Below are 16,056 nucleotides of genomic sequence, written 5' to 3' on the forward strand. Positions count from 1 at the left end.
CTTTTGGGGAAGTCTGGTTGTTCAATTGGTAGGTTTTCGACATTGGCGTCATCCCCCCTTATCGCGCGGAGGCGTCCTTCTGCCACACCCGGTCGAACCAACCCTTCAATATCCCTGGGGATCCCGCTAGTGTCGACATCTAGCATTACGAATCCCCCCACTTCCCGAATGGTTCGGCAAGGCTTTAGTAGGCTTCGGGCAACGAGCGCATGTTTTTCAATGATGCCCACGCACCAATTTTCTCGGTTCGCCGCTCGGCGGACCTTGGACACCTCCTTCCTCTTCCCAAGAACCAATTCCGAAAGGATACCTATGACTCTCTCGCGACGAAGGATGCGCATACCTGGAGCAGCCGCATTTCCTTGGACAAGCCAAATGTTTCGAGCATTGCAGAGAAATTGCGACGATCGATAACCCCAGGCCCCATCGACGGTCTGAATCCGAAGGGAAGACGTGTCGACAAGTCTCAGTAATATGGCGTAATAATACCCCATGAAGAAAGCCTGAAAGACAGTGAATGCATTAATCTTAATTGGATCCTGCATTTTGGAGTTCCATATCTGCGTTTCACTCGTTGAATGCTCCCAAATTTCGGCGTCAGAAGACATGCTGTCGGTGGTCTGGTCGAGGATCCACACAAGGGAGGCTGAAGGCTCATGCTGAAAGACATTCTCGAGTGCTTGGCAAATTTCCCTATTGACAGCGAAGGCATGCGCAGAAGCGATGCTGTGAATCTCGTCTCGAACTCTCGAGGGAGGATTTCCAATGTTCCAGAACGCGTACTTGAAGTCGTCGGAATGTCTCGTGTCATAATGTGGAACAACGGGTCTGCATTTGATAAATTCAGCAGCTCGGGCGCCTTCTTGCCATGCCGTGCGACATCGGTTGGCGACGTCTGCATGTATGGGAAAGTTGGTCAACGCCTCCTCAGGACATATGAGACTGACAGTCGTCAATGGTACGCGACCTAGTATATTCTTATCGCCTCCTAATTCTTTACCATGTGCGTTCATTGTAGCTTCGACGTTATAGTGCAGACGGCAAGATGTTGTTGATACTGGACCGTCTCCAAACCCTTGCACACTCAAAACGTCGAGGCCAAGTTCCGAAAGGCAAAACGCAACACCAGCAACATCCGAGGATTGAGTGGTGTAGTCCTCTCCAGACTCAGCTAAAAGCCATGTCAAGAAATGGGCCATATGGGCGACGTCTCCTTGCGGCATGAGTCCATCGACGAGCTGACCGCGACTCAAGAGATCGCGTCTTATTTGGCGAGCCTTGGACGCGAGACCTCGTATAATGGAGGAAGATCTCCATGAATTGAGTCGATCGGGGTATCGTGAGACTAAGATGTCCTCACCGAATTCCGTGGTTCGGAGGAGAGCGAGTAGGACTTTGCGAAGAGTTGCTCGAACCAGCTCGAACGACATGAAGGCATCCATCGCGGCGACAAGTGACACCATAATTGCGGTGAAGCGAGAGAACTCCTCCAACACTTTTTCAGCATGCTCCCCTTCGTACTCCTTCGGCTGTCCGTTAACGAGTAAGGAAATATGTCGACCCCAAACTTTATTGAACCGGTCGATATCGATCAACCCTCGCCGTGTGATAATCTCCAATTCGTCAGTGTCTAGGAACTTCAGGAGGTCTTCATCGCCAGAAGCTGCGGTCATCCAGTTTCCGAATCGCGTGCCCAGCGATATGGCGGTGGATATGTCGCTAATTCCAAGGCCCAATGCCAGCAGAGACCCGGCTTTTGTAGTGATCTGCAGCGACATTCTTCCCAGTCGTTTAAATGCTGCTGAGCGAAAATGATGTTATCGTTATTACCGGACAATTGACTTTTCGTAGGATGGAGATGAAGAGAACGTGAAGGATCGAGGGCGGGGTGCGCTGATATCGACAAGTGGTCGGCAAGGCTGGATCTTGTCTCTATTCACCGCAAGGCACACAGGACAGTGTACTCACCGGAAAGCCATCAAATATCTGATTATCAAGCAACGCCAGCCAGTAATCTGCAAGCTCTCAATGCATACTAAACGTGAATAGATGAAATCTCGAGCTATTGGTTCGACTGTGCGTATGACCAGCCTAGGCATAAGTACTTTCATGCCATTCGATGTTGAAAGGAGGGGCTGCAGCTCTTATCGTGGCTGGATTGAACACAGCCTGATCCATCCAAACACACGAATTATTTTAGCCTGTGACCAGCAGAACACTGTAATCGGAGGATACTTAAGAAGTAAATCCATGCTGGTAATTTGCTGCGTCTCTGACATAATCGGTAATCATTACCCCTATGACTGCATCTCTTATCGACACCCACCCATGGCCTGGTCATGAAAACACACACCTGCATAGGGCAGGCTTTTAGGCCTTTGGTGCAATCACTAACCTGCTGATATTGGCTCCTGTAGCAAGAAGAGCGCTGGCCACCAGGAAGTGCATCTCTATCACCGCGAGGCAAAACGGTCTTGTGCCGGAGATGTCTCGTCGCCTCAGATCCAACTCGAAGCCCAGCAGGTGCTTAGTGAAGAACAATTCAGAATCGCCTTGCATAGTCTCTAAAAACTTGAGGAGCCAGGATACATGGGGTGACGCAGATGGCGAGATCGTCTTCCGGGGGCGAGGTTGTAAAAGTTAGGTGAGCTTTTGATCACCGCCTACGACATAGCACGGAATGTCCACTGGGCTGGCGCCCGGAAAACTGGAAGACGTCCTCGAAACCGAGCCTTTGTCTCTCACATCGACTTGTTGAAGGCCGAGCTGTTGGCGATGATCTGAAAACATTGACCATCACAGCGGTGGTCCGCACCGGATACGACTGGGGAGCACAATTCATAGTCATAAACAATGACATGGTTACCAAGACATATGATCCGCTCTATAAGAACGAAGGGCATGAGTACGGCCTCAAAGACGTTATGTTTGATGCATACTTTGACTACAGCCGCAAGCCTGCTGCCTGTCACATTTTGCAAAAGGCGTCAGCGGCACAGCAAGCCACACCTGAATCATGTTGACAGTAACGATAAACCTCTATATGACGCGTAGACAATGCTCGTATTATTCGATCACTCTTCTATTACGTACTGTCTTGACGAAAAACATGTTGCTTCCCACAGATCGAGTCTCTACATAGCCATCTTTTTCTTGTCCGCTTACGTCTATTCGCAGCCTGTTTGGTTGAACTTCGAAATTGACGTCGCGTCGGATCCAAAGGCTACAGCGCGATCAATCCAGGCATCAATGCTTGCAGGTGCTGGCTGTCGCTCCCTGCTCAGGATGTAAAGCGTGCTCCAATTCTGCGTCTGCACAATCGCCCAGTCGACCGCGTAATCTGGACATCAACGTTAACATCGATGTACTCAATGTACGGCTCTGATAATTAACTTACCTTGTACAATGTAGTTCGGTCCGGGGCAATCTGGTGCCGAAGATGCGCCAGGGAAGCTGACGACAAAAGCTCCGCCGGCGCCATAAGCAGAGTCTACAGGCGTAGCGGTGCCGATAATGTCGACAGTTTGTGGTCCAACAGTTGCAGTGTTCACAACACGTACTGTACCATTGTCCTAGACTCGCTGTCAGGAATGCTGGCTAAAAGTCAACAAATCTCAAGAACGTACGTTGAGTGAGTAGTTTGCGGTTACGCAGCGTGCGCCAGCCGTTGGGCCGAATGGTGTTCCCGCAACTTGATACCAGGTTCCGAGATACGCTTCTAGATTGAACTTGGAGTCTGGGACAGGGTAGAAACACGATCCGTCATATTGTGCTGCCGCGACATTTGGCGTAGGGGACGTCTCGTTGTAAGAGGCTTGACGGGGGTGGATGAAGCCTGAAGCGGCTGAGGATAGTGCGAGGACGGTACTGGCGACGCGCATCTTGAGTAACCTTGTGCAGTGTTGAGATTAGAGATTAGGGTATAGGTAGGATGGAGATGGTGATGTTCGCTATGACGAGGACATCCCTATGCTTTACTTGAACTGAAAATCCTGTGGCTGGTGTAGAAAACGTTGTTTAGTAAACGTCACCCCCAAGCCACTACACAGTACTACGCACTTATCCACAGGCTAGACTTGTATACATGCGTACAATCGCCAGTAGCTTTCCCGGGCCGACAGGAAAAGTCTTGTACGCTCATCGGTAAACATGTGCTGCCAAGCATGCGGACTCTGTCCCTCGGTCAAATTGTGGTTGCGGAGGAGCCCGGCTCTACTTCTCATTACGAGAAATTGCGGATGTCTGCAACCGCAGCGACTGTTGAACAGTGAGGTTGGTGATGTGGGTATGCGGACTGGCGTAAGCGATGGAATGGCTGGTGATGACGTATGTGTCGACCTAGGGACTTGGCGATAGAGCCGCATCTGTCGCATATACTTTGCACCATCACATGTCGTTACCGCGTATGGTTTATCGGGGCTGTGGAAAGTTTCGGCAGGTATTGTCAATCGAGTGACTTGTTGATGTCGAAAGAGTGTCATTATGGGCAAAACAGGCACAATCGGAACTTATACAACTACCTCATGGAACGCTCCTACTACGGTCTGAATTCTTGCACTTCACATGAAAGGGATGTGTCGAAAATGTTGAGTTTTCCCTAGCGGCAATATCCATCCAGCCAGATTACTGTCCTTGGCTTGCAATGCCCGAATTATCGTTCGCACTGGCATGAATCTCAAACTCATCGCGGATCACAGGCATGCGCTGTGGCATCAATTCACCACATCCATCTACCCTGCCACACGAGTTTTTTCTGGTTCCTGTAAAGCAAGAGATGATTCTCAGATACCTATGGCGGGCTGCGGCCTGGCTCGCCTATTACCGCATGGCATGCTTCAAGTAGGAAGCCCAAAAACGCCAGACGCATCGAATCCCTTGGAACAGCCGTAACACGGAGCACATGAGGCTCGGAAAATGACCCAAAGTCCAAGAGCACAAGATGTTCGTAATCGCAAAGAGCAATATACCGGGAGTCCAGCACTTCTGCCTCTTCCACGTAGCGTCGGTCAATCACATTGCCTTGGACGATACTGGCCAGTTTGTGCGGACTCAACCATTCGATCATCATGACCATTTTCGGCGCGTGCGTCCTTGTGAAACTTTCGTAATATAGCGTTACCAACCCGTCGCCTAGGTAGCCGTTGCGTTGCGTGAGTTCGGTAGGGTATCTTATTACGATAGCATGGTCTAGGGGACACTTGAGCCATATCCGAGCGGCGTTGAAGACATCGTCGGCTGTTTTGAGAGGTTTGAAAGGGGCTTCATCAGACTTCGGCGGGGTTGGTAATTTAGGATTTTGGTGGATGGGCGAATTGGGGTCTGCGTATTCGGCTTCGAGAAAGCTGGTGGCGGTATCAACGTAATCTACTGGCGCATCGGTCGGTGGATTATGGAATATACTATGAGCTCTCCTGGGATCACGGCGCGGGTTGTCGAACCTTATCAGCTCTTTGTTCTCGTGGTCAAGTGGGGACCGGTAGTCATGCGCCATGGGATTCGAGGGAGTGCTTTGTCAATGAGATGTCGTACTCTGATATTGGAATAAATTTTAGTTAATAAGAAGTAGTGGACTTCCTGATCAAGTCGCAAGTGAATGTACATGCAACCACTAGCAGTGTGGATGAGAGTGTAACAGGTACCACGCGCTAGCTATTATATCAATGAGAAGCACTTAACAGAGAACCTTCAAACGTTCTGATATGCTCGGATCAGTAAAACTTGGTCAAACCGATAGTCGTTGGGCGCTGCAGGAATTTGAGACAATTGGAGAAAGACACGGCACATCATCTATATGGCTCGATGGCTTGTGAGGTCAAGCGTAATGATCATGTTGTGAGAAGTGATGGGACTGCTAACGGATAACGCCTATGCGCGCAGCGCTTGACCCATAGCGCCTATTGTGGCCATGAAGCCCACAAATACCCTAGAAATAAAACAAGAAGACAAGACAGAACGGAGTAGCAGACCTAAGCTTCCCTGGTCACGATGGTGACCTTGAACTCCGCGTCAGCCAACGAGCTGTCACCGCCGACCTTAGCACTGCCGATACCAGAACCCACGCCGTTATGGCAGCCTTCTGATCCCGACTTCTCAAGCATGCGGGCGAAGTAGCCGTAGCAGTCTTCGACCTTCCAGAAAACGCCAGCAGAGTTGTCAGGCTGGGTAGCTGGGGTGACGTCGACTAAAGATTCAATTAGTACTGTAAATACATGACTTGAGGGATAGAGCCTTACACTTGATATCCCAACCGCTAATGCTGTTTCCATCTTTGTCAACTACATTGGCGTGCTGTGTGTTGCTCTTGGGGCCGTCAAGCGGGTAATCGACAGTTGCGGTGCAGACTGTACCCTTAGCGGCGCGGTCTTGATAAGCGCAAGGAGGCATCATAGCAGCGCAGGCATTATCGAGCACGGTATCGAGCTGAGGCCCACGCACAAAGCTGATCGACTTGTCTGATGTGGCGCATGTTGTGGTTGTGTCTGACGCGGGTTGCCAGCTATCATTCCCGCCGGTCTGAGGAGACTGTCGTTGGACGAGCGGTGCCGCAAATGCCGTAGCTAGGAATGTGCTGAAGAGGATGCTGGTGTACATCTTGATTGTTATTCCGGAGTTTGAGGTAAGGTGTTGTAGGAAACTGCCACAGTTGGGTCTACGCCAGTAATTGTATGGTCTGCAAGCCGAGTGGCGGGTGGGGTTGGAGCAGGACTTCGGTATATCAGTGAAGGCGTATCCAAATAGTAGATCTTCACGAATCAATGCGCCAAGCCAATGATGTGTTGGAATTTGTGAATAGTAGCTCGTTCAAGTACATCCATGAGGGCGATCGATGTTCTATATTACCTTGTGCTATGTTTTGCGCTAAGAGATAGAGTTGTTAGTGATTACCGTGGGGTCGGGAGCATGACGGCGCAAAGTGTGGAGATACGAAATGAGGCATCCCCTGGTGGATGACGGATTGTTACAGATATCTCTTTGTTTCTGGTCGGACTTTACTTTGTGCCTTTCTTTTGTGGGCTTGACAGGGGAATGGCCTTGAACCATGTCTGCCTCGGGAACAAGAAACAAGGACGTATAAACAGACCTTAAATCTGTTGAAACAACAGTAGAGTTGTGTGCATAGCTGCGGTCCCTTCCAATCAGTTGTGGGGACATTTGTGAGTTGAAATGGCCGGAGCGTGGGGTAATCTCTCTTCATCAAACGATCGGCAGATCTACCGTCCGTGCCAAAAAAGCATACGCATCTTGCTAAGGATATATCATTCTCAATAGTTCTCAACTGGACCCCTAGTTGAGACGCGACGGTTCTTGCGCTCACCACGAACAGCACTTGACTTCCAAAGGCGGCTGCGGAGATGGCGCGTTCGGAAAGACATCACTGTCACCAACGTCATAGTGACGGATATCGGCAGAAAGTCGGGGAGATGCTTGTTCGGTGGTATTGATGAAACAATGAGGTGCTAGGCTCTCACGAAGTTCCTCGAGAGTTCCGACCGAGGAAGCGATGTCATGTGCCAAGGCTTTAGTCCGCCCTTCATTTCCCTTGTCGTGGGAATCGTCCAGACTCCCAAACACCATGACACTCAGCGCAAACAATGCTACTTCCCCTCACTTCATTTCAGATGCTGCAGGTTCTGATCAGTGGTTGTCAGTCACAGCTCCTGCCCGTGGTGCAAGCTCGAAAGGATACCACAGAGAGAGAGAGATCTGCACTTAATCTCCGGCGAATGAGAAGGCCTATGCAACAGCTTAACAACAGCTCGCGAAGCCACTAGGATGCACAGAACTCTCGTACCTAGGACACGGTTTCTCTACAGAGCTCGTTCCATCTACAGTGTTACAAACAAAATGAATACGCATTGAACGTTGGGTAATCACAACATCCACTTCGACCCACAAATACATCAGCATCGCTATCTCTTCTTTCCGCGCGCAAATAGCTCACGCTCTTGCTGACATACAGAACCTGTAGCATCAAAGATTGAAGCTGTGATGTTATGATTCGTTGGCGTACTCTAGCCGTAAGCAGGATACTGCTTACAACAGCCGGCAGGAGGATTGCTAGCTGATTGGAGCGACATACGTTTAGGCGTACAGCGTTCAGCTTCGTTCGCTCATGAGGAGACGCCATAAGCAACGCCTATCATACATCTGCCTGAAAGGCTTCACTATACCCAGGCTTCAATAAGTGCGGGCTGTTACTCTGCATCTCTCCTCGACATTCCTTAAACTTATCATCTGTCGCAAATCTTCAAAATGGATAACAGAGCTGATTTCAGTCTTTGGGCTGACACGCCCTTCGCCCTTCTCAAGATTCCTGGTCAGCCAGGTGGGCCAGTATGCGTAAATCCTGGTGTTCTCGACGTCGCTATAGAGATGGCAAACGTCCACAACGTCCTACTTCGCCCGCTGAATGCCGTTTATCATCAAGCGCCCTTCATTCGCCTCCCTGTAGATGTTGCCGATTTCATGCTGTACATTACAGCATGGGCAGATACGCTACATCACCATCATTCCCTTGAAGAAAGTTTATTCTTTCCAACGGTGGAGAAGATAGCAAAAGAAGCGGGGATTGATGATTGTGAAGGTATCATGGGAGGGAACGTGGATCAACATCATGAGTTCGAGCCCAAGATAGCAGAGCTGGTCAAGTGGGCTGAAGAGGTTGTGGCTGGGAAGAAGACATATGACGCTGTGGAACTGAAAAGACAGATCGATGACTTCGCACCTATCCTGACACAGCATTTACATGACGAGATCGGTACCTTGGTCAAATTGGAAAACTGCGATGGAGAGAAGATTAAGCAGGCGATGAAAGAAACGGCTGATGAGGGAGCAAAGACAGCCGATCCGGTACGTACTCTAGACTTCTTAATGATTTCGCTGTTGTAAAGTAGCGCTGACACTCTATGAATCCAGAACCTTGTCATCCCCTTGGTGCTCGGAAGTATCGATAGAGGCTATCCAGGCAGCGAGAACTTCCCGCCCTTACCATTCTTCGTTCCATATCTCAACGCGTATTGGTTTACGCGAAAGCACAAAGGCTCTTGGCGATTCAACCCAAGTGACCACTGGGGTAATCCGAGACCGCTGCACTTTCTCCAGTAGGTTGGAGTGTTCGAACATATTCTCGCCTAAGCTTGTATGCGAAGTACGTCCTCACAGCCTTACCGTAAGCAAACAAAAATCTGTGTCGTCTTGTCCCATGGAACTCATCTCTTCTCGAGTTCCTTGGAAGCGTGGTGGACAGCGACACAGAATATCCGAATGATATTAGGAAGTTGCACAAAGATTGTGAAGCTAGAGCGAGGAAGGAGATTGGCCATGTGGTTGGAGGAAGCTGAAAAGTATCGTGCAAACGCAAAGCGAAAGGTACCTAGCTAGTGAAACAATCTCGAGGTAGACAAATATGTGGCGCTGGATCAGTTCAGCCTGCTAACTTTGTTCAATTCCGCCTCTTCACTTGTTTAGACTCTTTCGAATCACCTCCCAGTGCTATTTAGATCGCCCGCTCTTTTGCATCCAAATCATTCTAATCCAACAACACTTGTCTCAGCAACTCGAATCTACAGCAAGTAATGATGCATGACAACGTTGCACCTCCTACCGGCCTCCTCGAGCTTCCTGGAGGTAAGTTCGTCGCAAATTGGGAGCCTAGATCGTTTCTAATACATATCACTAGAACTTCGCAACCGTATCTACGACTTGGCGCAAGAGTCAGATCAAGTCCGTCTCGTATACAAGCCGAGTCTTCACCACGAGCAAGTCGAACAAATTAGTCGACAGTTCTTTGGTCTGACCCAAGTCTGTCGCAAGCTCCGAGTGGAGTATCTACCTATCTACAATGCGCACACCATTGTCAGCATTGATTGCGTGCACACAGCCTCCTACATCGACACCTTCATTCTTCCAGCTGGCGTGGAGCCGAAACAAGCACGCGGGAACCTGATCGTTCGGACTCGGACCCCAGCGTATCACGATGAGAGTGTCGAGGAGCGAGTCCCTACGCAGGCTATAATTGACCTCATCGCCCTCAGCAAGGAAAATCTTCAAGTCACGATCAAATTTGACAACTCCGCTTGGTTCGTCCCATTATTGTGCACACTAATGCGCAGGCTACGGTGAAGGCCTCAAAGACTAGTCGAAAGAGATAGGAATATGGGATATAGTCTAGGGATTATGCATAGGCTTTGATTCTGATACTAAGTGGAAAGCATATCAGTTGTATCCATGGCTTTATGAAGAAAAAAGAAGACTGCGTGATGCAAGCAGATGCTGCACAATGGTTTCAATAGAAGACTGCTGCTGTTCAAGACGACAGTTTTAACAAAAGTGATGGGTTGTGTTATTATGATTCGAGAACGTTAATTTTGAGGTCAAGCTTGTCAAGTAACCGCAATAGCGTAGTCGTTAGCTGCAAGGCTGTGTAGTGGAGTGAAGCTGCAAAAGCATAGCCTGATAACATCTCAACGAATCTCAATACGTATATGGCCGCCTCTCCTATTGCTGATTCATGACTGCAAGCCTAGACCACTTTGAACACATGATCAACCTCGTCACTTTATTCTCCTTCGTGTTTTTGTTCCACCAACTGTCCACCTGCAGTGAGAACGAAGTCACACATCACGCCGTAATGATCCGAAACCCAATCCAGCTCTCCAGCCTCCGTCATCATCTGTCTATGCTCTTCTGCTGCTTTGACACCCATGCCAATCCTTTGAAACTTGATTGGATTTAGAGGTCCGGTAAAAAAGATCTTATCCATTCTACTGCATCCAAATCTGTCTCTCATGGCCTGTGGAACCTGGTAGCCCCACGTGTACCCATTGTCACTATCCTCTTCACCAGGGCCGGCTCCTTCGCCGCCAATTAGAAGATAGGCATCGTTGAGATTATTGTCTTCATGCAGCGTACGATCAAAGGGCTGAATAGCGTTGAGATCACCAGCTAGAATTGCGCTTGAAACACTATCGTGATGAAGGTACTGCTTCGCGGCTGTCATTTGGATAGGGCGGACTGGTGGGTCGGCAACCAGAGATTCCAGATGTGTGTTACATAGCCGCATGGTTTTCTGCGGGCCGTCGGGATGAGCCTGGTTGTGAAGGACGATGTCGACGAACAGGCCATCTCGATCGAATTTGCTATACCAGGGAACGCGGAAAACAGAATCTATATACAGTCGCCGATCTAAAAGGGTTGTAGTCCCGTAATGAGGACTTAACCAGTTCCGTGAGTCGATATCTGTGAGGTTGAAGCGTTGCTTGACCCAGGCCGAATCTCGTATTTGTTCCATGTCCGACACTCCCATCTCTTGGAAGAATATGATGATTGCGGACTCCGGCTCCGTCGATGATACCACATCATACAAATGATCTAGCGCGGCACTCATCCGTTCCTCTGCAAATGGAACGAGGATGTCAATGTTCCAGGAGATCAGTCGGATCTTTGTGGGGTGTACAGGTGGTTGTGATTCATCTTTCGGAGGAGATTCACCAGATCCCGCTGCTACCCAGTCATCATCTGACGAGACGCAATAGTAACTCTGTTGTCTCGGCTCGTAGAAGGCGTCTTCACGTTTCTGTATCTTTGTAGAGAAAGCGGCAGCAAGAGCCTGCATGATGGGGTTGGGCTTGTTGGAAGACATGCTTCTAGGAACTATGGTAGGTAGTCAGAAAGCAAGAGACGATGATCTGAGGCTGGGGACTGTAGGTCGCAAGCACACGATGTTGACAGAGAGTCGAAGACAGGCACTGCGAGACATGATGCTGATTGTAATCTTGATTAGTGCTGATGCGGGGCGTGAAGCACACGACTGAGGGCGAAGTGAGACCCGAGGTTTCGATTAGGAGTATGTAGTTGCTTGTATCAAAGCAAGCAATAGCCAGGACTGGATACCTTCTAGTGTAGCAGACTGATGAGCAGAAGCAAAAGCGTGTTGCTGCAGGTTGCAGGTGATGTACAAGCGCCGGCACGTGATGCGGTGAGGGCACCCCTGTCATCAATGCCGAAGCGCGTCGTGAACTTCGCGATTCAGAAGGAGCTCCAAACTGGGGAAGCAGCCACGACCACAGCTCTTCGCCCCGCCAAAACGACCGTCCCTCATCCACCGTCGGCCCAGTCGCCCTTTCCAGTCATCATCCCCCAAGCCCGTCGCTGCCCCAGCCCCCCGTCATGGGCTCCCGATTACACAATGCTCCCATTGTGATAGACAATGGCAGTGGTACGATCAGAGCTGGATTCGCAGGAGAGGATGTGCCAAAATGCTTTTTCCCGTCATACGTAGGACGGCCAAAGCATGTGCGGACAATGGCAGGCGCATTGGAGGGCGATGTATTCATAGGACCACAAGCACAACAATACAGGGGGCTTTTCAAAATCAACTACCCATTGGAGCACGGCATTGTTACAGACTGGGATGACATGGAGCGGATATGGCAGTACGTCTACACAGAAGGCCTCAGGACTGTCAGCGAAGATGTGAGTTGGACCATGGCGGACGGTGCCTTTTGCTGCTGTTGAGGGGCATGGAGCTAACCATTCATCCTTTCAGCACCCCGTACTCCTTACAGAGCCTCCTCTAAACCCCCGAGAGAATCGCGATACGGCTGCCCAGATCCTGTTCGAGACGTTTAATGTGCCCGCCTTGTACACATCAGTCCAAGCTGTCCTGTCACTATACGCTTCCGGCAAGACGACTGGTCTTGTTCTAGACTCGGGAGATGGTGTCTCGCACGCAGTACCCGTCTTCCAAGGTTTCGCCATACCCAACAGCATCAGGAGGATAGACGTGGCAGGCAGAGATGTTACAGAACACTTCCAACAACTACTGCGGAAAAGCGGTCGCGTCTTCCATACAAGCGCTGAGAAGGAGACAGTCAAGAACATCAAAGAGGCAACAGGATACGTGGCGCTCGACCCGGCCAAGGAAGAAAAGGACTGGTCAGGCTCATCCAGATCCGAGGGCAAGAGCGTCGACTATACACTACCTGATGGCCAGAAGATAAAGGTAAGGTCAAGCCGATGAAGCATATCGAGTACTAGCTGACAGTGTAGATCGGAGCGGAACGCTTCCGAGCGCCCGAAATACTCTTCAACCCCGAGATCATCGGTCTGGAGTACCCTGGAGTGCACCAGATTGTTGTTGAGGCGATACACAGGACCGACATGGACCTCCGGAAAGCGCTATACGGCAACATTGTACTCTCTGGTGGTTCCACATTGACAAAGGGATTCGGAAACAGACTGCTCCACGAGGTGCAAAGACTGGCGGTGAAGGACATGAGAATCAAGATCTTAGCACCACCGGAGCGCATCTACACCACGTGGACCGGTGGCAGCATTCTTGCGGGCCTCAGCACTTTCAAGAAGGTGAGTTCCTTATTCCCAGCACGAGGCTTTGGACAGCAGACTGACACGTGCATGCAGATGTGGGTAGAGAAGGACGAATGGCAGGAAAACCCAGACATCATCCACACCAAATTTGCATAAGCACCGACACGTTGCGGTCTGGCAACAGCAATTAGTCCGCACCCGTTTGTTCCGCCTCCGCATCATCTTTCGAGAAGGAGCTACATAGGCGCATCGGTAGCGCTGTTGCAGTTAGTCATGGAAACGAGGTCCCAAGACCTGGGGTCAAGCCAACCATGAGCGAAGAAACCTGGGGGCTGCACGCTTGGTTGGAGGAAAGAAGATCTACGTGTCAGCCGGTAGCCGTAGCTTCTAGACGGGAGAGCTACCGTAGCATGTTCCTTTCCCCGCATTCGAGTGCGTTTCTGTTACTTAAGCGCGAGCATGGTTCGAGAGTGTCGGTTAGGTAAGGGGTACGAGGGGACGAGAACACGTGCATGACAGGCGTTTGTGAGCGCTTTGGAATACCCCTATGATTATGAAGCGTACAGAATACCACAATTAATCCACTTGCGACTGTGCACACGGAGCGCGAAACTGCCATGTCAGTATCAGAAGGTTTGGGCGAATGAGTGTGCCAAGGATCGTGAGGTCTCGTCCAGTCTTGTCAGCCATGGTGTGACCACGGTCAAATCACCGATGCTTCACTCTGGCGCAATTCCACGCAATGTGCAACACATATTACACACAATGGCGAAATGACATGCACAAATGGCATTACCCCGGCCGCAGTCATCGCGTAAGCGCTGCAGGTACCTGATCACAGGGCCGGCCACGACAAGGGGCCACGTACATTTTCGTCACCGCAAGCACAGAGCCACCGCCGCCTAGACTTCACGATGCTCGACGTCATGCACGACGGGGCGTCCGGAGGCTCGGACAAGTGAGCTGATCGTGCGCGGTCACCAGGCAGAGCAAAATAGGGAGAGAGAGGCGGAAGTGGTTATTGCTTTTTTGGAAGACGCCACCAAACGCTCGAGGTTTGCTGTGCCTTGCAGAAGAGTGAATGTCGGTGCATGCAGTGAGGTGTCAAAAACAGCAACACCAAGATCAAACAGGCAGTATCAGAATCTGCAACCGCTCCACGTCGGTTCTCCTCTATTCCAGGCACGCCCGATGGCAAGCGCAGAGCGTATGCGGCGTATGCATGACGCGAGCCAAACTTGAGACGCGCGAAAACAGCGAAAAAATCTCTTCCCGCCTCCACATTCTCCGCCGGGAAGCGTGTGCTGGCCATCGCGGAAGCTGGCACATGGGGCCCAGTTTGCGTATGGCGCCTTTGCGTCAAATTTTCAGCCCGTCACCTCAGCATGCTCAGTCACGCTTCGGCAAGCTGCGATGCGCTGCTGCGGTTGCTGCGGAGCCAAGGTCCGGCCTTTCGATAGCGTCATGGGCTCGATCGCTTCGCTCCTTGTCCTCCGCTGCACCTGACCATTTCCCCTGGCAATCTCTTACCCCCGAGAAACTAGATTCACCCAATCAGCGCATTTTGAGGGGGTAATGGTAAACTATTCATGGCGCTGAGAAATTTCCTACACTTGCGTTGTTAGGGGACGCATGATCCATTGACTGCCGTTAACTGCAAAGTGTCGCTCAGACTTCCAAGGCTTCTGAGCTGGCCTCGTGCGCGTTTGGTTCGTTTCGTGGCGCCGAAAAAAAGCTTGCGCGTGAGAGATTTTACTTGCCTTGCATTTGAGTAGTAAGAGGGGATCGTGATCAGTGCGAGGCTGCATGTTATATAAACCCTCTACCCCAGTATGTCTTGTTGTTGAGTACCATCGATCAACAACCACTACAGATCTTCCCGGAGCTACTTAACATCAACGCTACCCCAGACTCTACCAACGATAGTCGCCACTTGACTTTGCTCCCATTCCACAACACTACACACAACCTCATACTAGCAACCGCATACCAAACAATCAAAATGGTCAACTTCCACATCAGCGAGCCTCACCCATCCGCCGGTGCTTACATGTACTCCGGCCGCGGCGGCGCTGGCAATGCTATGCGCATCAAGGCCACCGAGGTCACTCCTGGTCCCACTGCTTCTGGCCCTGCCTCCCGCACCAAGTTGCCTCCCCCACCCAGCAACGCCTTCTACGCTACCGGTCGTGGCGGTGCTGGCAACATGAAGAAGTCTGAACGCGCCATCTTCAGCTTCGACGAGGAACTCCAACAGCAAGAACGCCTCCGCACCCAACAAGCACCCGTCTACCACATCGGTCGTGGCGGTGCTGGAAACCTTGTTGATGAGATGAAGCCCCGATCCCACCGCCAGAACTCTGCCTCTTCAACCACCAGCTCATCGAGCGTAGAGAGCGAGAAGGACGGCGTACGAAGGAGCATCGAAAACACCTGGCAGCGTCTGAGCAGGCAATTCTCTCACCAATAGAGAGTGCCGCTCAGTTCTTGCTTCCCGTCTTCACTTCTTCAATTCCTATTATCGGCATGAGAGCTGGTTCTGATTCTCTCATCATCATCATCATCTCCCATCAAAGCATTTCCATCAGCACGGCGTTCCAAGGAGATTCTGCATCTCCAACTGTATCATACCATCAAAAGTTCCTTTTACGACATCTTCTCTTTCTTCCTTTTATAACGACATACCACACAACCATCGAGGAGCCAGGCGCCAACCTCCGGTCATCA

The 16,056-nt window shown here is 50.7% G+C and overlaps 8 protein-coding genes across 8 annotated transcripts; 4 read left to right on the forward strand and 4 right to left on the reverse strand.

The window, feature by feature from the left end:
- Window positions 1–3,167: 3,167 nt before the first annotated feature.
- On the reverse strand, window positions 3,168–3,881 carry J4E82_006463 (uncharacterized protein; the record flags this gene model as incomplete). The annotated part of the gene is made up of 3 exons (XM_051732720.1): window positions 3,168–3,340; window positions 3,398–3,572; window positions 3,627–3,881. 3 exons carry the CDS (start codon window positions 3,879–3,881, stop codon window positions 3,168–3,170), a joined length of 603 nt encoding a protein of 200 aa, XP_051587489.1.
- A 908-nt stretch (window positions 3,882–4,789) lies between these two features.
- On the reverse strand, window positions 4,790–5,491 carry J4E82_006464 (uncharacterized protein; the record flags this gene model as incomplete). The annotated part of the gene is made up of 1 exon (XM_051732721.1): window positions 4,790–5,491. The coding sequence occupies one exon, from the start codon at window positions 5,489–5,491 to the stop codon at window positions 4,790–4,792; it is 702 nt and encodes a 233-aa protein (XP_051587490.1).
- Window positions 5,492–5,966: 475 nt separating this feature from the next.
- Window positions 5,967–6,815, reverse strand: J4E82_006465 (uncharacterized protein; the record flags this gene model as incomplete). Its single annotated transcript, XM_051732722.1, has 3 exons — window positions 5,967–6,181; window positions 6,234–6,591; window positions 6,810–6,815. 3 exons carry the CDS (start codon window positions 6,813–6,815, stop codon window positions 5,967–5,969), a joined length of 579 nt encoding a protein of 192 aa, XP_051587491.1.
- Window positions 6,816–8,253: 1,438 nt separating this feature from the next.
- Window positions 8,254–8,889, forward strand: J4E82_006466 (uncharacterized protein; the record flags this gene model as incomplete). The annotated part of the gene is made up of 1 exon (XM_051732723.1): window positions 8,254–8,889. The coding sequence occupies one exon, from the start codon at window positions 8,254–8,256 to the stop codon at window positions 8,887–8,889; it is 636 nt and encodes a 211-aa protein (XP_051587492.1).
- A 689-nt stretch (window positions 8,890–9,578) lies between these two features.
- On the forward strand, window positions 9,579–10,122 carry J4E82_006467 (uncharacterized protein; the record flags this gene model as incomplete). The annotated part of the gene is made up of 2 exons (XM_051732724.1): window positions 9,579–9,627; window positions 9,680–10,122. The coding sequence occupies 2 exons, from the start codon at window positions 9,579–9,581 to the stop codon at window positions 10,120–10,122; spliced, it is 492 nt and encodes a 163-aa protein (XP_051587493.1).
- A 436-nt stretch (window positions 10,123–10,558) lies between these two features.
- Window positions 10,559–11,641, reverse strand: J4E82_006468 (uncharacterized protein; the record flags this gene model as incomplete). The annotated part of the gene is made up of 1 exon (XM_051732725.1): window positions 10,559–11,641. The coding sequence occupies one exon, from the start codon at window positions 11,639–11,641 to the stop codon at window positions 10,559–10,561; it is 1,083 nt and encodes a 360-aa protein (XP_051587494.1).
- A 527-nt stretch (window positions 11,642–12,168) lies between these two features.
- RO4 (Actin-like protein) lies at window positions 12,169–13,485 on the forward strand (the record flags this gene model as incomplete). The annotated part of the gene is made up of 4 exons (XM_051732726.1): window positions 12,169–12,474; window positions 12,548–13,003; window positions 13,051–13,365; window positions 13,423–13,485. The coding sequence occupies 4 exons, from the start codon at window positions 12,169–12,171 to the stop codon at window positions 13,483–13,485; spliced, it is 1,140 nt and encodes a 379-aa protein (XP_051587495.1).
- Window positions 13,486–15,331: 1,846 nt separating this feature from the next.
- J4E82_006470 (uncharacterized protein) lies at window positions 15,332–15,799 on the forward strand (the record flags this gene model as incomplete). The annotated part of the gene is made up of 1 exon (XM_051732727.1): window positions 15,332–15,799. One exon carries the CDS (start codon window positions 15,332–15,334, stop codon window positions 15,797–15,799), a length of 468 nt encoding a protein of 155 aa, XP_051587496.1.
- Between the last annotated feature and the right edge of the window lie 257 nt (window positions 15,800–16,056).

This window comes from Alternaria postmessia (assembly GCF_024291825.1).
Source record: "Alternaria postmessia strain BMP 2775 chromosome Unknown scaffold_38, whole genome shotgun sequence".
Taxonomy (NCBI): Eukaryota; Fungi; Ascomycota; class Dothideomycetes; order Pleosporales; family Pleosporaceae; genus Alternaria; species Alternaria postmessia.